Source organism: Podospora anserina, chromosome 6, assembly GCF_000226545.1.
Source record: "Podospora anserina S mat+ genomic DNA chromosome 6, supercontig 4".
Lineage (NCBI taxonomy): Eukaryota > Fungi > Ascomycota > Sordariomycetes > Sordariales > Podosporaceae > Podospora > Podospora anserina.
Window position 1 is genome coordinate 848,729 of NW_003613579.1, and position 22,855 is coordinate 871,583.

Sequence of the window (22,855 nt, forward strand, 5' to 3'; positions counted from 1 at the left end):
GTTTCCTTTCTAGATCAAGTTTGCACTTGGGATGGGCTCAAAATTTGGCTTCAAGGGAGGGGGTTACCAGAGAAGATAGAGGCGTTTGGCGCTAGACATAGAGCATAGATTCATGAGGTGTTGATGGTGGTGTATTATTTCCGACTTGTGACTATTTATTTATATGACACTGAACAAAGGATTTGAGGTGCAGAATCACATTACCCCCATTCCAATCACGCCCACGCCCACGGCGCCCAAGATGCCTGCTACAGCCGTCACTTGGGCACCCATTCCACTGCTAGTCTGGCTGTTCACTCCGTTTCTTCCAGTTGTCGTCGCCGTCCTTTGTGTGTTTGCGTCCACAGTCGGCTCAGGACAGTCAGTGGTGCAGGGCAGCCAGGTGGTAAACGGCGCCGGCACCCTCGTCCCCGTACGCGTCTCGGCGCCCTTGCTGACCTGGAACACGGGGGTTTGGGATTTGGCTTCCAGGTCGGGCACCTCGGCGAACTCATCCGGATTCAGGACATTGTCGATGATGTGGATGACCCCGTTGGCGAGCAAGATATCCGACTGGAGGAGCTGCGCCGAGTTGAAGAAGATGTTGTTGCCTGCTCTGGAGACGGTGACTTTGCTTGCCCTGCTGTCGGCGCCGAGGAGCGTTGCCAGGGACGAACCGGTCGAGTTGCCGAGGGCAGACAGGTCAGAGGAGGAGAGGACTTTGTCGGGGATGATGTGGTACTTGAGGACGGTGGCGAGGTCCTCCCTGGACAGGGGGTCGAGGGCGGAGGCGATGGACTGGAAGGCGGCGTTGCGGGGGGCGAGGATGGTGATGTCTTTTTGGGACGAGAGGGCGGGCGATAGGCCGGACTTGTAGAGAGCCCCCAAAAAGGAGGTGAGGTCTTTGTAGGCGTCTCGGGCGGTGATTTCTAGCCGGGAGGGGGGGACGAGAAGGGTGTCGACTATCTGGATGAAGCCGCCTGTGAAGGGGATGTCTTGATCGGGGGACTCGAAGAAAGTGGAGCGGGTGCCGAGGCCGGAGGTGACGACGGTTGTGTCGTCGTGCTGGCGGGAAAGGAGGATGTTTTGGCTGCGGTGACGTTTGTGTAGTTGGAGGAGGTGAGGAGGGTGGGGAAGAGGTAGGATGGTCCGGGTTCGAGAGAGGAGACGTTGACTGAGAGGGGGAGAATATGGTATTGGAGGAGGGAGGTGATAAGGTTGGAGTCTTCCAGGTTTAAGGATTGGGTCTTGTTGAAGGCTTCGTTCGACGGGGCGATAAGCTGTAGGGGATGTCAGCTGAAGTACGGCAGAAGGCATGTAAGGGGGTCATACAGTCACGCCGCCTGAGTGAGGGAGCTGCAAAAGAATGTCCGGGTTATTCTAGACAGTCTATTAGCAGAATGAACGAGCCCTGAGGGTTCCGGAAGCTACCTTACCTTGATCAAACTGTAGTATGTCGAGAGCTCTTCATTGCCTGCGAGGACCTCTCCCAAAGCCTTTGGCTCTGCCCGTTTGGTCTCGGCCATAACCGGCGATGGTAGCATCGCTAGTACACTGAGTAGAGTGGCTGAAGCCCTCCATACCGATCTTGACCTTGTCGGCATGATGAAGAGGAGTGTGTAGACCTGAACCATCCCGAAACAAGTCGATAGGCGCACTTGATGTCTTTTGAGTCTACCCACCCCCAGCCTTTTTGAAGCTTCCGGTGATCTCGCCTCGCCAGCTAGGCCCTTGAGATAAATAGCTGTGATATAGGATATTGTGGCTTCAAAGTTCCTCAGTTTGATGATTGTTATTGTAGTGTGGCGTGGTCCTCCAAAACTTTTGGCAATCGCCTCATCCGGCTCCTATCGTCCTACACAAACACAAACAAGATGTATCCGGGGAGAAGCAACAAGAAATACCTTTTATTTTATTTTATCTTATATCTTTGTATCTTCTCTCCACCTCAATGCTTATAGAGCCCCTTTAAGCGGCCGCCACAACAGCCTCCACGGCTACCTACTGACCGCTTCCTAGGTACCTCACCTTCCGATACCCTTCTCGAAAGGGTGAAAAGAGCAAGGCAAGCTGGACTCGACATATGCAGGTAGAAAATGGGATACAAGCCTTGCAAGCCATCGGGTGCGAGTTCTCGTTCCACAGGCGCCACGAGACGAATATGCGGTGTTGTCATTCAGGTCGGCGTTCTTGGCCCAGGCCGCAGGTCAAGCCCAGACGAGGTTCTCTGTAGATGCACCACCGTGATTTTGGCAACCCGCAACCTGCTTATCGTCTTTTATCTGCGTGTCTCAGTTTGAGGCTATCGCTGGTGCGCGCGCTGCGGCAATTGGCAGCTGCATATGCGCCATCTGCATGGCAAGCGCTTCGCAGCTAGACTCGATCGGAGACCGCTCCTTAATACGAGATTCGGTAGTACGTCGAGCTCTGCCAACCCTGATTTCTCGGCCATCGCGAGACCGCAAGACTTGACATGATAGGCTGATGATGCTGTAGGAGGATGTACTGCGAGTGTACAGCCGACTACGTGCGGTCGTGAAGGGTAGCGATCCGGAGCAGGTGAGCGCTAACGCAGGTTCGACTCTAAATTACTGACAGTCGTATATCGATTGTACCGACAAAAAGCTGGCGCACAATAACGCGTTATGACTGCCTCAATGTGGTTGAATCGTGTTCCATTCTTGCTAGGTATCGTGGTTCCACGAGGCTTTCCACGAGGTATTACACTCACATACTATCATGAGAAGAAAAAGAATAGGTAATTACCAATAAGGTTGTCCCATCCTCGTAAAACAGCACTATCAAATTAACCAAATAAATAAAACAATAAATCCAAGAACCCCTAACCAACTCCAAACTTCCGCCTTCCTAGGTACCAATCCCACCCCCTATTGTCTTCCTGGTCTATATGAGTCGTGTATATCTGACAGCAGAAGAAAAGTCTTTGTAGTGTTTGTTTTGGCGAGAGGTGCCGGTAATAACAATAAGTATATTTCGGGCTGTATGTGATATATGCATGGCTGCACGTGACAAAAAGAGAAGAAAAAAGTGCAACGCTTTTGTTGTTCGAGGTCGTGGCTCATCATTTACCACGAGAAGGTCATCAGCGCTGGGTTGAGAGCAAGCGGCAGCAACAGATGCGATGCCGCGACGGTCGCCATGGGAAGGATGGCCACAAAGTCGGTGATGTGCCAGCTGTAAGGAATAAAGGGCGCAACGGCGAGGATGACCATGCCGGCAATGAAGAGCGAGGCGAAAAGCATTGAGAATTTGAACTGATGGCCGTGTTAGCATGATGCTCGTGTGGAGATGGCAAAACAGATAACATACCTTCTTGAGCACCTTGGGCACTTCGATGAAGAAGTTGGAGAACTCGGCCTCCTTGCTGGTGGCACCCCATGTCATGTCGATCTCAAACATGTGGGCCAGCAGGGCCTGCGAAACGTGCAGCGAGAGACCACCCAAGAAGATGGCCAGCAAGAAGGTCCACTTGAAGTTCTCAAAGATGGCGTACAGAATGTTGCGCTCGCCGACACGGTATCTCATGACAGCCAGGGCGATGTTGCCCAGTCCGTTGAACACAATGATGATGGAGAACCAAACCTGCCACGAGTCGACATAGTACTTGTCGAGGTACCCGTTGAACCAGCCCATGAGGAAGTAGTTGACGCTGGTCATGATCCAGGCAGCGCCGATGGCGTAATAGGTACCGATGTAAGAAACGACGGTGATCTTGGAGGTGAAGCGAATGTTGGAGAACAGGAAGCGGCGAAAGAGAGGCGTGAATGGCCCTTTCCAGATCCACATGCGAATAGGGTGGAAGAGCAGCTCGTTGCAACCATAGGCATACTTTTCCCAACGGGCCAACTCGTCGTACACGGTAAGTGACACACCTTCCTTGAACCCTTCACCGGCCCACGCAGCGAGACGAATGATGTAACCATTGCACTGGAGACGCAGAGACATGTCGAAATCTTCCGACACGTGGCTTTCGGACCAGAACTTTTCGTACCCATCCTCGTCCTCATACGAGACCTGCTGAATAGCGGACCAGCGGAGAATGGCATTGTGACCGACAAAGGGGGCGACATCACCGTTGGAGACAGTGTACCGAATAGCGCTGTAGATGAGGTTGGTGAAGAAGGTAATGCCGTTCTCAAAGTAGGTGTGGACGACCTGCATGACACCGGACGAGAATTGCATGATGCCGACATCGGGAGAGAGCTCCATCTCGGAGACGGCGTCGAGCAGGCAATCGGCGGGGACACGGGTATCAGAGTCAATCAGCAGGATATAATCACCAACACGGATGTTACCATCAGCCCAGGCGCGGCCATCGGCCTCGAGGACCTCCTTGAGAGCACGCTCGTAGGCCATCGCTTCATCGTGCTGAGACCAATCCGGGGTGCGCTGAATCTGCTCGAGCTTCTCCTCGACCTTGCACGAGATCATGAGGGCAAAGTTCATGTTAGAAGCCTTCTTGAACTTGCCCTTGCGAGTGAAACCATTCTCGCCGTGCTTGGGACGGGCAACCCAACCGATGCTGTGGTCGGCGTAGAACTCGATGCGGGCGCGGCGGTCTTCTTCCGAGATCAGCTGAAGGCCATCATCGTTGATGAACATATTGGCAGATCCACCCTGCAGTTCGTATGTCGACATGGCCTGCTTGATGGACTTGACGGTGGGCGCAATGACACCGTTGAGACCCTCCTTGTAGACGGGGCACTGGACCGTCACGTGTGGCAGGATGGCCGCCTGCAGTCTCGGAGGTGGGCGAGCAGAGTAAAACTTGGAGTTGATGGTGAGCTGGCGGATCGGACCAAAGATTTGAGCCAGGCAACCGACGATAACCTGGGCGAAGAAGAGCGTGAAGAAGATCTGTACTGGGAACAAGGCGACGAGGGCCAAGCGGGTGTAGTTGTTGTCGACCGAAACCTCAATGGCGAGCTGTCGGAAGGCGGCGCCCAGAGAGACGGTGACCAGAATGAGGGTCAAGCTGACGAGATAGGTGTTGAGCAGATGGACTGGTCTCTTCTCGGGCTTCAACTCTCCGCTCTCCTCGTCAACCTCGGCCTCCACAGGGATGGGAAGTCCACCCTTTTCCTCCTCATCTTCCTCAGCGCCAGCCTTCCAGACCAAGTCCATCAGCTCCTTCTCAATACCCCTCGCTCTCTCCACCAGGTGTAGCGCCTCGTCGTCCCACACAATCAGGAGGCCCTCGGAGGCAACAAAAGCGGCGAACTGGTGCTTTCTGGCACGTGGCAAGTCGTCAATAGTGGGAAGAATTTGAACGCGCAAGCCGTTCATCAATGGCACATCAACGGCATCGGGCGACCAGGCCAAAAAGGTCTTGATAACTCTGGAGTTGACAGTCATGGCGCACTACGGTCCGGGTCAGCATACACGCTGGCGCGTTCTCAAACAGCAAGCAGTCCACATACCTGAACATTGAGCGCAGCGCAAGCCATGGCGAATGGTGAGTTTCCAAGTGATGGTGGGCAGGCCATGTACTGTCCCCTTGACTTGCGCAACAGCACGCCCTCAATCTCGCCGCTGCCATCTGATACCCACAAGTGCGAGCACTGCTGCTGGTAAAGGTAGTTTACCATGACCTCGTGCTTGATGTCATCCAGGAACATGGAGCTACCTGTTGACTTGATGGACCGACCTGATACTGACTGTGGCCTCGAGCTCCCCCGCGGTGTGGGAAGCTGAAGTTCGTGCTCATTGTGAGTCAACCTTTCTGATGGCGGCTTCTCCGAGACGGATGATTGGCCCTGTTGGTGTCCATGTTGTCTCGAGCCTCGACGTGGTTGTGGGGGCTGGAGTTGCTGTACTTGCTGCTGCTGTTGTGCCTCCTCCGACTTGCCGGGCTTCTCGGCCTTGAAGTAGTTGCCGATACCCATGGCTGGATGGGGTCGAGGCACCGCGGCCTCACTCGGTTGAGAAGAGACGTTTCCCAAGTGCTCTCTTGCCGGTCGAAGTTCAAGTTCCCGGTCCGGAAGGGTGGGGAGGCCCTTTAACTTTAAGCCCTCTCGTTCAAGAGCACACAGTGGAGAGCGCCACTCGAACCGACAACAACCTTAACACCCAAGTGGATGCTTAACTTGACGTCTGTATGTGATCAGCATCCGCCACCGCTCCTCGCACACCAAAGACATACCTTGTTGTTTAGTCTTGGGGACTGAGTGTTGATGCTTGGGCGAAACGAGCGTGGTACCAAGTCAAGGTAGCGAGTGGACGGCTTGCTGTTTATGCTCCAAGCCGGAGGAGCGAGGCGAGTGAGACAACGGGTGAAGGACGCTCAAGACAGCGGACTTCGACGGCTTGGGTCAAATACAGTGCCTTGTGGAGTGTTGGTGATGGGCGCCCAAGCTTTCACAGCTCCTGTCCTGTCCTTTGATCCCGAGCCTTTCTGACTTTTTTTTTTGCAACTCGAAGATCTGGAGGAACAGAACGAAGAGACGGCGACAGGGAGGGGGAGGATCAAAAGAGTGGACAGCAACTGGAGCTGGGATGCAAGCTGCCCCCCCGGTTCAGAGGCGATTGGCCCCGGGGGTCTTGACGACCACCGAAGCCCAGGCGCTTGGCATGTGCCCCCCTGTCTGTGTGGTGTTCACTTCACAGCATGGGTGAGGGACCTGGGAGGGCCCGTGTGGGTGATAGCGGAAGCCAGGTTACCGGTACGTATCCTATTCCTGTCCCGCTGTCAGTCATCCTCTGTTTGACTGTCACAACGCCCTGGCTGGTGGTGACTTTTGATCTGGCTGAAGGTCACCCTTCCGCGCTCAGAGACTGGGCGGGGTAGGCGAAGCTTTGTTCTCCTCCGTCCAGGCTGCCCTGGTGTCCAAATCGGCAGGGCCAGGCGGTTCGTTGTCGCCGGCGCCATTTTTGGGCGCATCCACAGGCTGGAAGCTTGGCGGTTAGGGAAATTTCATGGCGTTTTTCTCAGCGCCTTTGGGAACGCCAATGCGAAGTGTTTGCTCTCGTACTTTCGGTGGAAAGTGGGGGAAACAATAGTTTCACTGAAATACATCGATACGGATACCTGTCACATCAGAAAGGTGGGGTGACAGGGGCAGAAGAATGCGGTACTAATGCGACAGCGGTGGGTTTCCAGCTCAGCTCTTGGATGGCAGCCACATCTATTTATCGCAATATTTTTTTTTATTATATCTGTTTATTGCTTTGCGACCCCCCCTATCGCTCGCGCCCTCTGTCGGTGGGGGACATGCTCCATTTTGTATCGCGCCATAGTATGTTACATTGCAGACGCTGATGCAGTGGTGTGAAGTTAATAGAGGACTGCAGGACACTTCTGCTTGGTATGTTAACGGACACCATTACCAGTCACTACAACCCTGGCTCGCACTTCGCTATGGTAGCCAATTTGGTCATGGACCTCTAGAATATATAACTACCTGATTGTGCTGTTGTTGATGTTCATTTTCATCATGATAAGTCGCGTCACCCGGATTTATTGACACTGCAATTGTAGAGTACAGGCTTATGATGACAATTCCGCATGTATTAATCGCTGTGCCCCTCATCCTCCAAACCTTATTTGCAGCGCCGCGACCAAATTCCCGCGCACATCATGTTTTCCCGATCTCCATAAGGTAGGTACCTCAGATCCCTAATCAATCGATGTGAGAGAGAAGAGGAAGTGTTTGCTTTTACTCGTTGGATCCGTTGGCTCGCATTTTGATCAGGAACAATCTGATCAGGAAGGCGACAATTGTTGGCCGAGGTTATGCAGCTGTCCTACCTATTTTTGGCTCATAAACGTTGTTTGCTGCCGTCTTCTCGTATTCCCCTATCTCTGTACAACCCGAACCCGCCAGACAGAAAAATTCCGACATCTCAACTGGCCAGTCGCTGCGCGAATCCCGTGCCGACCTCTTCTTGAGAGAAAGCCAGAAAAACCTGGTCTCTTTTTCACATCACCGTAAAAGTCAGCCGCGGAGGGGTCCTATCTGATATCCGAGACCGTGCACCGCTCTTGTTCATCTCATCATTGCCTTTCGGTGAACCGTGCCGCTGAACCCACAGGTTGGTAACGACTCAGGGTCTCCCAGGGACGATAAGAACAAATGATGGCCACTTGTTCCGTCATGGGCTTCCCAGTATTCGTCCAGCTCTGTTAGGTCTCGGATCGAAAAACACCAGAGACTATCTCGGTAATCGGCCATCTAAAATAGGGTTTTCATATTCAAGAATGAAGATGCCAGCGCCATCCCAGCCGACCCAAATTGCTGGGTTCCGCCGACGTCGATCATGTTGGATACCGGCAGACAGGGCCAGGGTTCTCGGTTGTTGAGTAATCTCGAAAAAAATAAAAATTTAGACACAAAGCATCAGGATCGCGTCTCTTATCAGCAACATGCATGGCTGCGTTTGTCAGTGTCAATATCACAGCCGAATGCTGCACAGGATGCGTCCTCTGCAATAACACCGCTCCCTTTTCAGCTGGCAGCTACGCAATGGCTTTTCCTGCCTTGGGACTGTGCAGCCACCGCTTGACTCGTTTTTGAGAAGCCATCTCCACCGTCTGGAACCCCCGAAGACAGCAGCACCGGCCGTACAATACATACATATTTTTTCCACAGCAGCCGGCACCGTTGGGCACGTGTTGGGCACCATTTCCGTCAACGGTGTCCCGGCCTTCAGGAAATTTCTAGCGCTCGTGTGGTGGAGCCCTCCGAACAACCTGGAAGCCCTATCGAGAAAGCAATCCATCGCAGCCGGCCGAGGGGCTCACCGGCTTAGGGTTTGGCCTCGCCAAGCCTTTTGAGGCAGACCCTGAACAAAAAATAAATAAATGAATAAAATGGCCAACTCCAGGCGAGTATCATCGCGCTATGATGCCAAAGGTGATGCTGAGAATCCCAAGGCTCGGTTCAGTCTCTGCACGCACGGAGAAACTTTACTTTTCGCATCGCATACCTTTCTGGTCAACTTCGCCGTGGCGGCTCACCGTAGATTTGTCGACGCCGCCGAGCTTTCGGGCTCAGGGGACTGAGACTGACGGCTCGGTCGCTGCCGCCCCTCCTGCCGCGCGCGCTCCAGGTAAGACAAGCACAAACATAGCTGCGGCCCTGGTATTCTGTAAATAACAGGGCAAAGTGTTGTACGGCGGGAACGGTAGTTGGCATCATTACTCACGTCATCTGTCGTGCTTGATTGCTGTGAACGAAACTCTGGCGTTAACTCCTTACATCGTACCCAGGGCTTCGTATCGCCCATGAGTGTCCAGCGCATCGGTGGTCGGCGCCATCATTTGTGGTTTTGTTGCGCTCTCCCAAAGGTTCGAGTGGATATCCGCTCGAGGTTGGTTCTTGTGGTGGATCACAAAGACCAAAATACGAGCTTTCCAGGCAGGCCGGACGGTTTAGATGCAGCTTACGCTCTTGGACTTGGAAGACGACTCGTTTGTTTTACAATACGTGACAAGGCGGCTTCGGATAACTTTGCTAGAGGGGGTTCGGACTTTTTTGCGGTGTTTATGTCAAGGGTGGTGCTGCAGGTGAGACCGTTCCATGGAACTGCCATGCTTTGGTGAGCCACATGGAGTTGGACTTCAACCTCCCATCTTTGGATTAAGGGTAAGCTTGTATGCTTCTTGACGTATAAGATGTCAGGGCCATGCACCTCGATCCTCGTTTTGGGTCCAATGTTGACATCGTGAAAAGACACCCCTGATCTGCAGTCAGCTCACCTTTCACCGAGCTTGAAGATAAGGTGGGTACCTTCAACAACAACAACAACCACAACAGCCAATTCGGGTTGAATGACGTTGGAGATCCAGACCAGCACGGTGGCACAACATGGCGCTACTCCTCCCGTCCCTCACCACCATCACTGGGCCCCCACCATCGACAGTGGCGTCCAGATCTCCCAAAGTCAATTGTTGAAGAGCACAAAGCATGTGATCGATATGCAATCGCACATCATTTCCACGCTGGGAAACGTTTGGCAAGGTGATCAAGATCAAGTACCTCAGGTAGAAAATGCACACCCATGTTGTTGTTGCTTCATCTCTGTGCTGCCAAAACAGTGTCCAATGCTCCTCATCGTCCTCGACAAGCAAATACCAAAATAGTTACACAGAGACAGGTATTACGATATACCAAAAAACATTAAAAGCCAATCTATCAATAACACCCAAAACACCCAGTAAAATATCTCCCCACCCCAGGAAACGATTAACCCTAGTTTGTTGTATGCCCATGAAGAATGCCGTAACCTGCTACAAATCACCCTCGTCACCGTTGCACTGCTGCCACATGATGACCTTGCTGACCTCCATCTGCGGGGACTTCCATGTGGGAAGCCATTGGTTTCTGGCCTCCCAAAAGTTCTTCCTGGCGTTCTCGGAAGAGTCCAGCCAGGGCTTGCCATTGACACCGTCCTCGAACCAGCCGTTGGTGCCACCGACGGCAACGTTGAGGATGAGGAAGAACTTTTGGTCAAAGGGAGCGTTCTGCCCGCCCTGTTCCCAGGGGTTGCGGATCCAGGTTCCGTTGGAGTCGGCGCTGGGGAAATTGCCGCGCTCCCAGAGCCGAGTGTCAAAGTTGGTGTAGAGAACCTGGAGGAGCCGCGAGTTGACATAGGTGAAGAGGTACTTCTGCGACCATTCGAGACCGAAGGTGTTGAACCCGGCAGAGTAGGTCGTGTGGAGCGCGGGGCGCTTGACGTTGGTGCGCCACCACGAGTCCTGGGCGGGGGAAGGACCCCAGTGAAGAGCAGAGGACATGATGTTGTTGCCACCTTGCGGGTAGGTATAGTTGTTGCCGCGGCTTTCCACAATGTCGATCTCGCCAGACGCAGGCCAGGCTCCATAGGTGTCCTTGACGGGCATCATCCAGATGGCGGGCCAGAGCCAGTCACCCTCGGGAAGCTTGGCAGTAACTTCGACACGGCCATACTTGATGGCGGCACCCGGTTTGGTATTGATACGGCCCGACTTCACAGGGGGCACAATGCTCGAGTTGCCGTTGTTGGTGTTGGTGACAGCAACGCAGTGCTTGAACTCGGTGGATGTGCAAGTACCGTCATCGATGAGGTTGATGGTGTGGTTCTGCAAGATGTACTTGTCATCGGTCAGGGTCGCCTTGATAATGAGCTTGCCATCCTGAACAAAGACGTTCTCGTCGCCCGCAGTAGTCATGTCAAACTCGCCATTGCTGTGATATTGTTAGTTGGGGTATCGCGACATGGCAGCATTTCAGCTCAAACTCACCCGAACCCGCCCAGCTGCACCTCCTTCATCCAGACGTCAGAGTTGAAGCCCCGGCTAAAGTCTTCCTCCAACACTGGGCAGTACTTGTGCTTGACCACACTGCGCATGCCGTCCCACACCAAGAAGCCCGAAATTCCCAACCCGATAACGATACCGATCACGGGCAGAATCGTCACCCACTTTTCCTTGGGATCAACCGTCTTGGTCCACGGCTTCTCCACCTCGCCCTTGCGTACTCGCCTCGAGTGAAAGTAGCGCTGTCCCCTGTCCTCATAGCGGGCTCCCATGGCCGAGGAAGAGTCGAAGCTGCTTGGTGGGCGGGATGCCGACGGGCTGGAGAATGGGTTGCCATTGTTGACTGATCTCTGGGAAGCCTGGGACTCGACACCATCGCCAAAGGGGTTCCGTCCGTCTGGGTCGTTCAGCGAGCCCGGACGTCGTGGTGTTGGGGCGGCGCTCGAGTTCACGGTGCCTGGTTGGCCAGGGCCATAGTAGTCTTGTTGGTGATCCATGTGAGATATTCTTGGGCTTGTTGATGGGCTGCTGTTTATACCAAGTTGGCGGGGCCGGAGCACAACGCCGTCGAGCTGTCAGGGCAGCAGGAGTTGGAGGTTGCAAGATCAACGAGAGTAAACAACCAGGGAAACGATCGTGGGGTAGAGGGAGGGGTTGAATGGGCGTGATGGACACCAGTCTGGTGTTGCAGCAGAGACAAGCACAAATGCCAAAAAAAAAAAACGAAAGAAGAGGAGCTCCGCACCCAACAGCAAGGCACGGTGGTGGTGGTAAAAGCGGGATGTAGGGGGAGCGTTACGCTGGACGCCCCGAAAAGGGATGGTCATAGGCCCGGGCACCTCTCTGGGCAGCTGAAGGCATCCGGAGCTGGCCATGCGTCTGGGCGCCCACCTGTGCGAGAGTTTATCGCCCAGGGGCCCCCTTGTCTGTTCGTATGGGTGGGTCCCGTCGCTGGGCTGCAGGGGCCAGAATGGGTCAGGGGATGCCTGCCTCTTTCGGGTAGCGGTAAATCTCGCGCTTGTTCGCTGACAGTTGACTTTTGACAGCTTCCACAACCCCACCGATCATCACCGGCCCAGGGCGCGATGGAGATGATCTCGATCTTCAGCCAGCAACAGCCGGACGATCTGCGATCAGCAGCAGAACCATGGTCTCGCCAGGCCTAGTGTATACTACACATTCTTCAGCACTTCATCCTCCGGACCCCCCAATGGCCTCATGGGATGATTGAACCACCCACCAGGGCACACTGGGCGAATCCGAACACAGAAATGCGGTCGTGTTACCCTGCAAAGCAATCCCTTCTTTTCTCAGCTCGCCAATGGATCGGACAGACAGACTTTTCTTGGTTGACAGCGTGGCTAGCGTTCTGGAGCGGTGGAAATGTGCGATGCTTGTTTGGCATCTGTAAAGAGTGTACGGGCGCGTAAATTACGCAGTACGAATGCAATCGTAATGTTCGGTTAACGAGGGTCTTGAACATGGGACTGTGGCTGGGCGCCTCCCCCCTGTTCCTGCAGCTTCTCCTGCCCACCACCTTCACCTCTTCGTCCTCTTCAGGTTAGACCTAGACATCATGCAGTAACCGCTTGTGGCATTCAGTGATTCCCTCTTGGGCCTGTGCTAATTTCCACAACAGCTCCAGCGCATCGATAGCGCCTTTTTCTGTCGTGCCACAAGGCATGGAACGCCTGGTCGCCTTGGAGGTCAGTGCAAACAGGCCTCAGGGAATGCGATTGCTTCCTGTGTGCTATGATGCCTTCCAGCCGCAAGCTCCATGAAGTGATATAATTTCACGGAGTGGAATTCTGAGGGCTTTTGAACCGAGCTGAAGAGCGCCGAGCCGGTCCGCACAACAGCCAATTTCTCTGAGGCATCCGAAGAATCTCTCCAAAGGTGGGTTTCGATAGTTTCACCGGCCGCATGGCACTTGTGACGATATCTCCCATGCTCGGAGGCTTTTCTCCTTCCCGGCAAAGACACAAGCACAGCCCAGGCAGAGACAAGCTTCTGAAGATCATGAGCCGCAAGCCGGTTCTGAGAATTGGGAACGTTTATCTGCTGCGTGGGGGTCGAATTTCCCTTCCCTCATCTTCAGCTCACAATATTAGACGCCCTTTCTCCTCTCGCCGGTGCCATGTCCATTTTCCTGCACGCCACTGATAAGCTGGATGCAGTCACCGCATTCCCTTCAACACACCGGGCCAACAGCGCCCCCTTATCATTGCGAGATGAGCTCGATGAGGTGTGCATCACTCCTTGGTCAAGCTCATCGGGTGGTGCGGCGAAACAGGCAATTGCCTGATGAAGCGGCTTGGTGATTTCACCTCGACTGTTCTAGACCCTGGACGTGTCTTTTCGATGCCGCGTATATTGGGAAGGGGCATTACCGCACGAGAGGCTGGCAGACAGGTGTAATGTTAGGGCGTAGCGTCATATTGCCTCCTTGTGAAGCTCTCACCGCTGCTAGCCTTGTCAAAAGTCCACCTTGCCCGTCGTCACCGAGCCGCACAAGGAGGCTACCTCATCATCTTTCTCGATGGCCTGCAGTACTCGCCAGTAACGACAGTTTTCTTGTAGATCACCTCAGTGCTTGTTTCACCGCCACGGACGATAGGTGGGCTTGGTGCTGCTGATGACGGTGTAGTGTTCTGAGATAAGGTATCCTGCCCCGTAGCATATTTTGCAAACCGCGTTAACGTGAGATGCGGCTATAGACGTGTCTCACATCGGGTGATGAATACACCACTGCACATGGTCAGATACCTTCGTACTACGTTTCCTAGCATCAGTTGCGTGGAGGCTAAGTCCATGTGGAGCTGGTTAGGCACCTATAACAGGTCGACCCACCTATCTGTCTCCGGGCATCTCTCAGGCAGGCAGAGCTAGACGCCCGAAGCCCATAGAACTAGGTAGGCATGAAGTAGCTATCAAACAAACAGATAGGTATCTTCATACGCCCAGTTTTGAGTTCTCAACATAGGTACGTTATTGACTAGTAGTCTTTGATTTAGTGGGACGGCGAGATGGACCTTGGAGAGGCTATTATCAACAAGCTTCCATGTCTCGCCCACAAGAATCGCCAGCGCATTGGTTTTCCAGACAATACTAATCTATACTCGATCTCAAACGCAGCAACCGTCGTGGACAAAAAGGTGGAGACTGCTACTTGGTTCGAGCCACTGGAGGATAGTTATATTGGTGCAAACAAAGAAATCATGGGTTGGGCCTGTGGCAGGAGGATGAATAGCGAGCATGACAATTCGGCTGCCTAACGAAAATGCCCGGTTTCCACTCCACAACCGTCGCCACATGGGATGGTGAGCACTCAATCGTAGCGTTGAAACAAACACCTCTATTTTTGCTCTAGGTAGACATCATCAATTCTAGATCGATGCGGCAAGAGCGGCGATCTGTGTGTTTCAAAACCTTGGCACGGCACACTCCCGGGCACCGGACCGGGGTTAGAATCCATGAAGTGGTTCGTACGGATCTCGAGGCCCAGCCTCTGGCGGTGCTTACATACGGGTTGCCATGTCGGGAAAGTCTAGTACGAATCTGTCATTCTCATTCGCCCATCAGCTGTAGCCTTCTCGGCTGCACTACCCGCACCGTTCATAGACGATTCACAAACAGATTCTTACGTCAGAACTCGAATCGCAAAACCACGGAGGATCAGAAGAGGCACTAGAGCAGTTTAACAGTAAGTTTCTATTCACGACGATGCCTAGGTATTGTGAGCGTGGTAAGGTAGTTTGGCGATGGGATCAGAATGAGGTACATCAAGATTCAAGCAGGAGGACATTGGGGGCGATGGAGTATTAATACCAAAGAGAGGAACCATTACCTACCTGAGATACTACAGATATTGCCATCTCGAAGGTCAACAACGACATTCAAAAAAGTAGAACCACCCAGAGACCCAAGACAAAACCAGACTTCAAAAAACCACCAAGATGGATCCCACCACCTACCCTCCTCCTCCAGGCCAAACCCGCCGTTATGCACCGCCGACAAGATCAGGAACCGTCCGCTTCCGCATTCCCTCCACCAACGACATTGCAGAGACATCCTACTCTATATGGGGCAACCTTTCCAGCAAAAAGGTTCCCTTGATCTGCGTCCATGGCGGCCCTGGCATCCCTCACGATTACCTCCTCCCCATCTCTTTGATCAGCACCGACTACACCATACCCGTCGTGATGTATGATCAAGTTGGCTGCGGCCGCTCCACCCACTTTTCTCCGCACCAGTATCACCCAAGCTTCTTCACCATCGATCTTTTCCTCGCCGAGCTGGATAATTTGATTCGCTGCTTGGGCATCACCGTATACGATCTCTTCGGTCATTCCTGGGGTGGCATGCTCATCTCCTCCTACGCCTTGACCCAGCCGGCCGGTCTCCGCAAGCTCATTCTGTGCTCTACCCCCTCCAGCATGAAAACATTTGTTCAGGTGGGCGCAGAACTGCGATCCTTTCTGCCACTGGAAATCCAGGCTTCGTTGTCCGACCCCCTGAGCCCAGAGCACGCCACAGCAGCCATGGAGTTACACCGCCGTCATCTGTGTCGAGTTGAACCGTTCTTCCCAGAGGAACTCATGACTTCTTTGCATAGCCTTGCCGAGAATGACACTGTTCATCACGCCATGAACGGAGGCCCAAGCACACCCGCCAGCGTTGATATCAACGGTTCGCTCAAGGACTGGAGTGTGGTGTCTGAGCTAGGTCTGGTGACGGAAAAGACAGTCCCAGGTGGAGTGCTGCTGATAAACGGATACTTTGACTCGGCGCAAGATGCTTGCGTCCTGCCTTGGTTCTCCAAGACCAAGGCAAGGGTCAAGTGGGTGCAGTTTGCGCTCAGTTCGAGCATGCCCCATTTGGAGGAAACAGACAGGTTTGTCGGTGTGGTGGGGAGGTTTCTGACGACGCATTCTTGAGCGGAAGATTAGCTGCGGTTTCCTCTTGTTATTGTTTTGCTTTTTTCTCCTTTTAGTGGAGCCTACTGTACGTTGCGATTGCGAGAAGAGTTTCTGTCATCATTAAGTTCATGTTTCGAATGTCTTGCATAAAGCTCCATATCTGTACCTGCCTGAGTTGACCTGTACATGTTGATCGAGTTTCCACGATGCCACTTAACCCTCCGAGTGGTGAACCAGGCATATTTCAGGGGTTAAGCCCGGCAAGGTTTCTGGTTGTTTCTTTCACACAACATACCCAGCCTACTCTCATACCTGACGCCGTCCCAGCCCTCACTGAAAAGTCTCAGCTTCCCCGAGCTGAATTCTGTAACACACCTTTGCGCACCCCTCAGCTGCCAGCGCCAGCTCATGAGATCCGGTACAGTCATAGGCAGTCTTTAGACAGATCCAACAGTCAAGCTCTCCGGGCTCCATATACCCCCATTTTTTCACAACCAACCCTTGATTTGACCCCAAACTTCCACCCTCGATCACAAACCCCAGGCATCGCAGAGCCTTCAAGCCAATCTCGATCGCCTTTTGGGAGTTGGAACTAAGGCCTGCTCCTGTCAATGTTAATGCGCACGCGAAGTCCCGGTAGCCAACCCATAGGGTCAGGCGCGGCACCCCCTCCGCGGGCTTGATGTATGTCTCCTCCATCTCGGCGAGCAGGTCGCTGCTCTTGCGAATCAGGCTTGCAATGCTCGCAGTGCCGGAAGAGCCGCCACGCCGAGACAGGAGACGGAGCAACTGTTGAAGTGACTCTCCCAGTCTCTTCCTTTTGGCAATAACTATGTCGCTTGTGTGGTCATCATCCTCACACATGGCACAGTCGCAGACAAAAGCCCAGTTTATGATATACTTTTGCTGATGTTGCGGATTGAAGGGGTTCAAGTACTGAATGGTGATCTCGGCATCGACAGGAATGTCCGCAATCGCACGTACGATCATCATGTCCCCGTTGAAGGAGCGGAAGGCGTTGCTCAGACAGGAATGGTTCATATGAGATGCAAAGGTCCAAAGACCCAGCGAGGGAAATAGGTTGCCGAGGCGGTCAATTCCTACCGGCCGCTTGAGAGCACCAGCTTTTTCCGGAAATTTGCAGCCGAAACTGTTCAAGAGGAGGATGCGGGTGAGGAGAAACCTGGGAGAATCATCCCATTAGTATGGCAAACAGGGCCCGAGTTCGACGGCCGATGATGAATCGAGCACACTCACGAGTCAATGACTGGCATTCCGTCAATGATGTCAAAGGTGCCCTGAACGGGCGAATATGAGCCGCAGTGGAGGCCCTTGACCGCAGAAGTCAGAGAGGGATTCCGGTAAAGCTTTTGCACGAGGATGGTGATGAGTTCCGGCTGGGCTCCAGAGGTGAAGCAGTTGGCATTGACGTCAATCAGGAGATTATCACCAGCCTGCTGCTGTCACCGCTCGTTCCCTCACCCTCATGAAATGCGTATGCAAACGCCTTTTCACAAAACAAAAGATCACCTGTCTTGACTGCTTTGGTGGTGAAAAGGTTCCTCCCACGGGATCCAGACTGACGAATCTCGACGGGGCCAATGTATGTTGCATGGTCGAGCTGAGGCGGGCGAAGGCGAGCAGCCTCTGCATGAAGCTTCTTGAATTGGTATTTACCGGTGGTCTGTTCAGCAAGCCGACTCACTGCCTCGCTGAGTTTAACCTTGGCTGCTGCATTGTCGGGGTAGTCAAGGCAAAGGGCTTTGAGAGCCTCACAACACTCCCGATATCTCTGGAGGCTGTACAGTGCCTGGGCTTTGCGAAACAGAGCTTTCTCCTTGGTCTTGCCGTTGACAACTTCCAACACAGAGTTGACATCCACAAGAGCTGCATCAAAGCTGTTGGTTCTGAGAAATGCCAGGGATCGGTTGAGCTTGATGATGTGGCACTCATCGGCTCTGGGGGAGGAATCCAGAGCTCTGGTGTAACTTTCATTCGATCTCAGGATAAGTAGGCTTCCCACATCAAAGACTAGACTGCTTACTGTTCAACTGCGGCCTGATATCTTGATTGACCAAAAAATTCGTTTCCCTTTGTTTTCCAAAAGTCGGCGCTCTTGAGCTGGGGGTTCGTGAGCTCCGAGTGCCAACAGGAGGGAACGCGTTTGTCATGCGCCAGTAGGAAAACAACATCGGAGACGTGGTCGACGCGCAATCCGTGCCGACCATCAGCGGTGAGCTTCAGGTATGGGTCTTTGATGATCAATATTCCGCCAGGGACAAGAATGTCTTCCGTCATCTCAACCTGATGATAGAGCTGGAGCAAAAAAACCTCGCTCTTTTCGTCCTCCACAATGGCCATGACGGCAGTCATTCGATTCTGAGGGGTGAGTACTCGAACTAGGAGATATGTGCCTCTGTGATGGGTTTCGAGCACGAGGTTGTTGAACAGGACTTTTCCAGCTCGCAAAATGGCCGGGTACAGGGTGGGTAGGGCGCTGGAATGAACGACGTGGAGGTCTGCAAGGAGCCAGGACTGCACTGCTGGCTTTGCTGTCGTGCCGCGCGAGCGATGTTGAATTTGAGAATCGTTTCTATACGTTCATTTTTTCGGGCAGGTCGTTGCCCAGCATAGGATTGGGCATTGCGAAGCATTCGCTTCTGATCCTCGATGCATTCCAGAATCTGTGGAAAGTCTTGAGCTTGGAGAGTGTTCATCGTGCTGGGCTACTATGGTTGAGAAACTAAAGGGGAAAGGGAGAGTGAGAGCAGAGGGTAGAGACTGAGGAAACCTTTGGATGGGAAAGAATGATGTTCCTCGTCCCTATAATAAAGTCGATGCTGCGATGATGCCACCAGTAGGACACCGGCATGGCGGTTGGCCTCAGTGCAGTGTTTGTCAACCCACTTCCCCAATCATCGCTCTCAATCCGGTCGACAAGGAGGATATTGGAAGCAGTATCGTGTTGGTTGACTTTCCTGCAAACATCGGGTACATATGCAGGCAATCAAGCGTGGATAACATTTGCTTCACAAATTTAGCCCCATATGTATGGGTATGTACCACCATCGGGTAGGAATGTCCAGCAACCTAGCAGTGCGGTTCCTAATAATTATATCTTGAACACGTCCCAGCTACCATACCTTCGGGCATCGGAAGTTGAGAAGAAAATAAACTAATCACCGCTACCATCGTCATGGTTAAGACCAGGCATTTGTGCCACCTGATTCCTCTTGTGAAGAACATTTTTTCCAGTGGAATAGACATAGAGACGAGGATAGTGAATGACGGCGACAAAGACGTCCTCGCGAGCCTTCTATAAAGAAACGTGCTCGTTTGCGCGTCGTCTGCATCGAGAACGAAAAACCAGCCATCTTCACGGGCTGCCTCTTGCCTGCTGGTGCTGATACCACACTTACCAAAGTTATTAAACTGGACCGATACCAGAGGCGCAAGTGGCTTTTTGCGGTCATACCAATTCAACTGTCGCCTGATAGCATCGTGGCTAAGATCAGGGCTGAGCATCGAATGATGCAGGCTGTTTGAGCTTGCAGCACGTAGATCTGGATGGTCAGATGCTTGATATGCCTCTGGAGGAAAACGCAAGCCTGGTAGAAGCAGTGTTGTGATTGATGCTGTGTAGCCCAAATGCTTGGGTTCCGCTCCAATCAAGCCCTGCGGTCATGGCAACAAATATCAGAACAAGATGAGATTGGTTCTCGGTTCATCTACACGCCTTGTTTTTGGAGCTCAAGGTATGATTAGAACTCAAAATTCTCAGGTAGGTGTTCTCTTCACAGGGTGATGGCACTGCTGGGAGGCCTGGTGAATGCCTTCGAGCGGCAGAAGTGGAGGGCCAACTGGAAGAGCGCACGAGACGAATCGTATGCCCACAAGATTTGCATGCGCGCACGGGCCATCCTCCCACCTTTATTCGCTTTCCTTTTTCTTCATACTTACCTTGGCCAGCCTCCGGGAGATCACGAATTCCTAGAGGTATAGCGAGCAGCCATCATTGCACAAAGAGGAGTTGCTTGTTATCGTCTGCCCTTCGGGGTCGTCGTGGCCGGAATTTTTGATGTTTTCCACTACTTTTCATTGTGAGCCTGACTCGGTCGGGCCATGAGGAAGAAGCAGACTGCTATTTAATTGGCATTGACCTCATCACCAGGCAGTCTGCATTGCCGTCAGCTGGGACCACAGTCGCTGACCTGCCGCAGCTCACCATTGAGAGCTCAAAGGGTCGAAATGCCACTTTGATGTGACCGGACGCGACACCACTCGACTCACCATCGGCCCTCACAGCTCCTCTGCCTCCATTTCAAGCTCCCCAGCGCATGATCTGCTCCTCACGACCGTCCATGTCCTCATTGCTCGCTCTTTCCGCCCACGACCCCAAGTGTGAATGGGGGCCTTCCGGATTTTACCCAACAGAAAAAGGAATCGGCCGAATGCCCCACCTTGAGAGCATCATGGGATCGTGAATACCGTCAATCTGGCACGTGCCTTAGACTGGAACTTGCCCCCTCGCCGCCGCCGCCGGGTTGGGTCTCCATCATGCTCACTGTTTAAGAGCGTTGCCCGTCTATAGAGGAGATAAATTGCGCCTCCTTGGATCCTGTCCTCGGTTGGATGTACAATATCTTGACCACGAAATGACATAGTCCAATACACAAATTTCATTGCTCACCCCGTCATCGCTGTTTACCATGCGCTTTCTCATCCCTCTTGCGGCCCTCTTCACCCTGGGCAACGCTGCTGCCGTCCACGAGCCAGACGAGACAGTCATTTTTGGGCAGGCCGGCCCCGACAACAAGACCTTCCGGCTCGGCTTCGATCTCGTCCCGGGCAGCTACCAAGTCGGCCACCACACCTGGTACAGCCCTTACAAGATCACCAACATCACGTACTCTTCACCAGGAAACTTAGCAGCCCGCGATGACCACTGCTATGAGTCGGTCAAGATCCATGACCAGACCAACCTGCACTCACCCCAGAGCAAGGACTGCGAAGTCATATACGACAGGATCGTCGGCCCAGGCACTTGGTATAAGCGTCTACCTTGGGTCACCAGCGCTTACTGACCTTTCCTGCCCAGGACCGTTCTCATGTGGTTACAGCACCAGCTCGTCGAATATCGAACCTGCGCTTACGGTGTCACCGCTTTCCGGAGCCGCAGCGGCAAGGCCATTTTCGCCCATATTGGCAACGACGACATCAGGGACGTCTTGAGGAGGACCATCGATAGCTACAGCAAGGAATTCTCTTCTCATGGCACAAGAGTCCAGTCATGGGGCCAGTTTGTCTGTAAACCTTATGATGCCGAGGTGGAGTGGGAGATTTATTACCAAAAAGGATTTCCCGATGACGAATAGTCATGGGCTTGGGAGAGAGGGTTGGATGGCTGGAATTGAGTACCAGTCTTGAATTAGGATCTGATGAGTTTGCGCACGAGCTATGCAGTCGAATAGAAATATTGGTTCTCAACCCCCCTCGTTCGAGCCTCGTCATGCGGCGGGATCTTTCTGTTGATTGGTGCCGTTCATGCTTAGCTATAAATGTGTCAGTGTCAATTCCTAGCTGGAGTCGAAGGCATGTTTTTAGTGCGCTTTCACTTGAAGAGATGGAAAACTGCAGACCAGTAGGACGGTGACAGAGCAATAGGGAGACCTCAGAGAGGTACCAAGCCTAGCATGTCTGTATGGAATGCTTATGGACAGTTTGAGTAAATAAAATTAATCATCTCGCAGTTGCAGTTGGTTCAAGCGATCACCTTGGTGTTGGGATGTTGTAATCAGCTCGGCTTGTGATGAACCAGTCAAGGTAGCAATTCAAACAGCATGGCCCAGTATCAACTGTAGACTTGTTGGACGCGGAGAAAGGATGTTGGCGTAAAGCAGGTATGTGCTCAAATGAACTTGCAAACTACCTGAGGCACCAACTTTTGTTCATCTGCCTCCTCTCTAACGGACGTAGACCCCCCAGATACAAGCATCGCCAAAATTCCAGCCACACTGGAAGCGACCCACAGCGCCGATCCTTTGGAAATTATCCCCGGGGTATTGGCGGGCGAACTGGCTGATGGACTCAAGGAGGGCGCTGTGAACATCCACGTTGCCAATCCTGACGTCTGCGCCACCGTGGGCCGTGATACCGAACACGCAGGTGCCGTAGGAAGCAACCACTTTCTGGTGACCCTGGCGGATGACCCTGTTGAAGAGTGTAAGCAATGGAGCATGAACGATGCTACAAAGAAACCAGGTACGTACCACTCGCCATCTACGGCAACGTTCCTGTAGACTTGCCAGCAATCATCGACCTTGGCTGAGTAGTCTCCAGTGGTGCCCTCATAGTCGGAAATTTGACAGGAATGGGTCTGAGCCGCGAGTTCATTGCCAGAGGAAGACCCATTGACAGAAAGGGCGGTTGTGGTGTTTCTGAAGTAGACGCCCTCGGACACCTCGGTGAACCCCTCGGCGATCAGGCTGTCTCCGGTATAGGTCTTGGCAGCAGGAGCGCAGCTGGCGGTGATGGCAAGAGCGAGGCCGAGGACGGCACGGGCCATGGTAAGAAGCTTCATGGCGAGCTGTTATGCGTGTTGTTTTTGGAGATGGTGGTGGTTGAGGGGGGTACGGAGACAGTTGGTGATCTGTAGGTCTGTTGAGGAAACAAGATGGCAGAAGAAGGAGGGAAGGACTGC

The 22,855-nt window shown here is 53.1% G+C and overlaps 7 protein-coding genes across 7 annotated transcripts, besides 1 other annotated feature; 2 read left to right on the top strand and 5 right to left on the bottom strand.

The window, feature by feature from the left end:
• Positions 1–195: 195 nt before the first annotated feature.
• On the bottom strand, positions 196–1,354 carry PODANS_6_10890 (uncharacterized protein; the record flags this gene model as incomplete). The annotated part of the gene is made up of 2 exons (XM_003437465.1): positions 196–1,259; positions 1,312–1,354. Coding segments are annotated over 2 exons (1,107 nt in total), but the record flags the coding sequence as incomplete, so codon positions are not given.
• A 1,711-nt stretch (positions 1,355–3,065) lies between these two features.
• PODANS_6_10900 (uncharacterized protein) lies at positions 3,066–5,885 on the bottom strand (the record flags this gene model as incomplete). The annotated part of the gene is made up of 3 exons (XM_003437466.1): positions 3,066–3,254; positions 3,310–5,338; positions 5,404–5,885. The coding sequence occupies 3 exons, from the start codon at positions 5,883–5,885 to the stop codon at positions 3,066–3,068; spliced, it is 2,700 nt and encodes an 899-aa protein (XP_003437514.1).
• Positions 5,886–10,228: 4,343 nt separating this feature from the next.
• On the bottom strand, positions 10,229–11,733 carry PODANS_6_10910 (uncharacterized protein; the record flags this gene model as incomplete). The annotated part of the gene is made up of 2 exons (XM_003437467.1): positions 10,229–11,165; positions 11,222–11,733. The coding sequence occupies 2 exons, from the start codon at positions 11,731–11,733 to the stop codon at positions 10,229–10,231; spliced, it is 1,449 nt and encodes a 482-aa protein (XP_003437515.1).
• Positions 11,734–15,192: 3,459 nt separating this feature from the next.
• Positions 15,193–16,173, top strand: PODANS_6_10920 (uncharacterized protein; the record flags this gene model as incomplete). Its single annotated transcript, XM_003437468.1, has 1 exon — positions 15,193–16,173. The coding sequence occupies one exon, from the start codon at positions 15,193–15,195 to the stop codon at positions 16,171–16,173; it is 981 nt and encodes a 326-aa protein (XP_003437516.1).
• Positions 16,174–16,485: 312 nt separating this feature from the next.
• Positions 16,486–18,872, bottom strand: PODANS_6_10930 (uncharacterized protein; the record flags this gene model as incomplete). The annotated part of the gene is made up of 5 exons (XM_003437469.1): positions 16,486–17,338; positions 17,413–17,609; positions 17,663–18,134; positions 18,200–18,707; positions 18,755–18,872. The coding sequence occupies 5 exons, from the start codon at positions 18,870–18,872 to the stop codon at positions 16,486–16,488; spliced, it is 2,148 nt and encodes a 715-aa protein (XP_003437517.1).
• Positions 18,873–20,107: 1,235 nt separating this feature from the next.
• Positions 20,108–20,264: a sequence feature (Similar to U1 spliceosomal RNA (RFAM RF00003) (Erpin: E=5.0e-02);~snRNA).
• A 600-nt stretch (positions 20,265–20,864) lies between these two features.
• On the top strand, positions 20,865–21,530 carry PODANS_6_10940 (uncharacterized protein; the record flags this gene model as incomplete). Its single annotated transcript, XM_003437470.1, has 2 exons — positions 20,865–21,202; positions 21,254–21,530. 2 exons carry the CDS (start codon positions 20,865–20,867, stop codon positions 21,528–21,530), a joined length of 615 nt encoding a protein of 204 aa, XP_003437518.1.
• A 588-nt stretch (positions 21,531–22,118) lies between these two features.
• PODANS_6_10945 (uncharacterized protein) lies at positions 22,119–22,735 on the bottom strand (the record flags this gene model as incomplete). Its single annotated transcript, XM_003437471.1, has 2 exons — positions 22,119–22,365; positions 22,425–22,735. The coding sequence occupies 2 exons, from the start codon at positions 22,733–22,735 to the stop codon at positions 22,119–22,121; spliced, it is 558 nt and encodes a 185-aa protein (XP_003437519.1).
• Between the last annotated feature and the right edge of the window lie 120 nt (positions 22,736–22,855).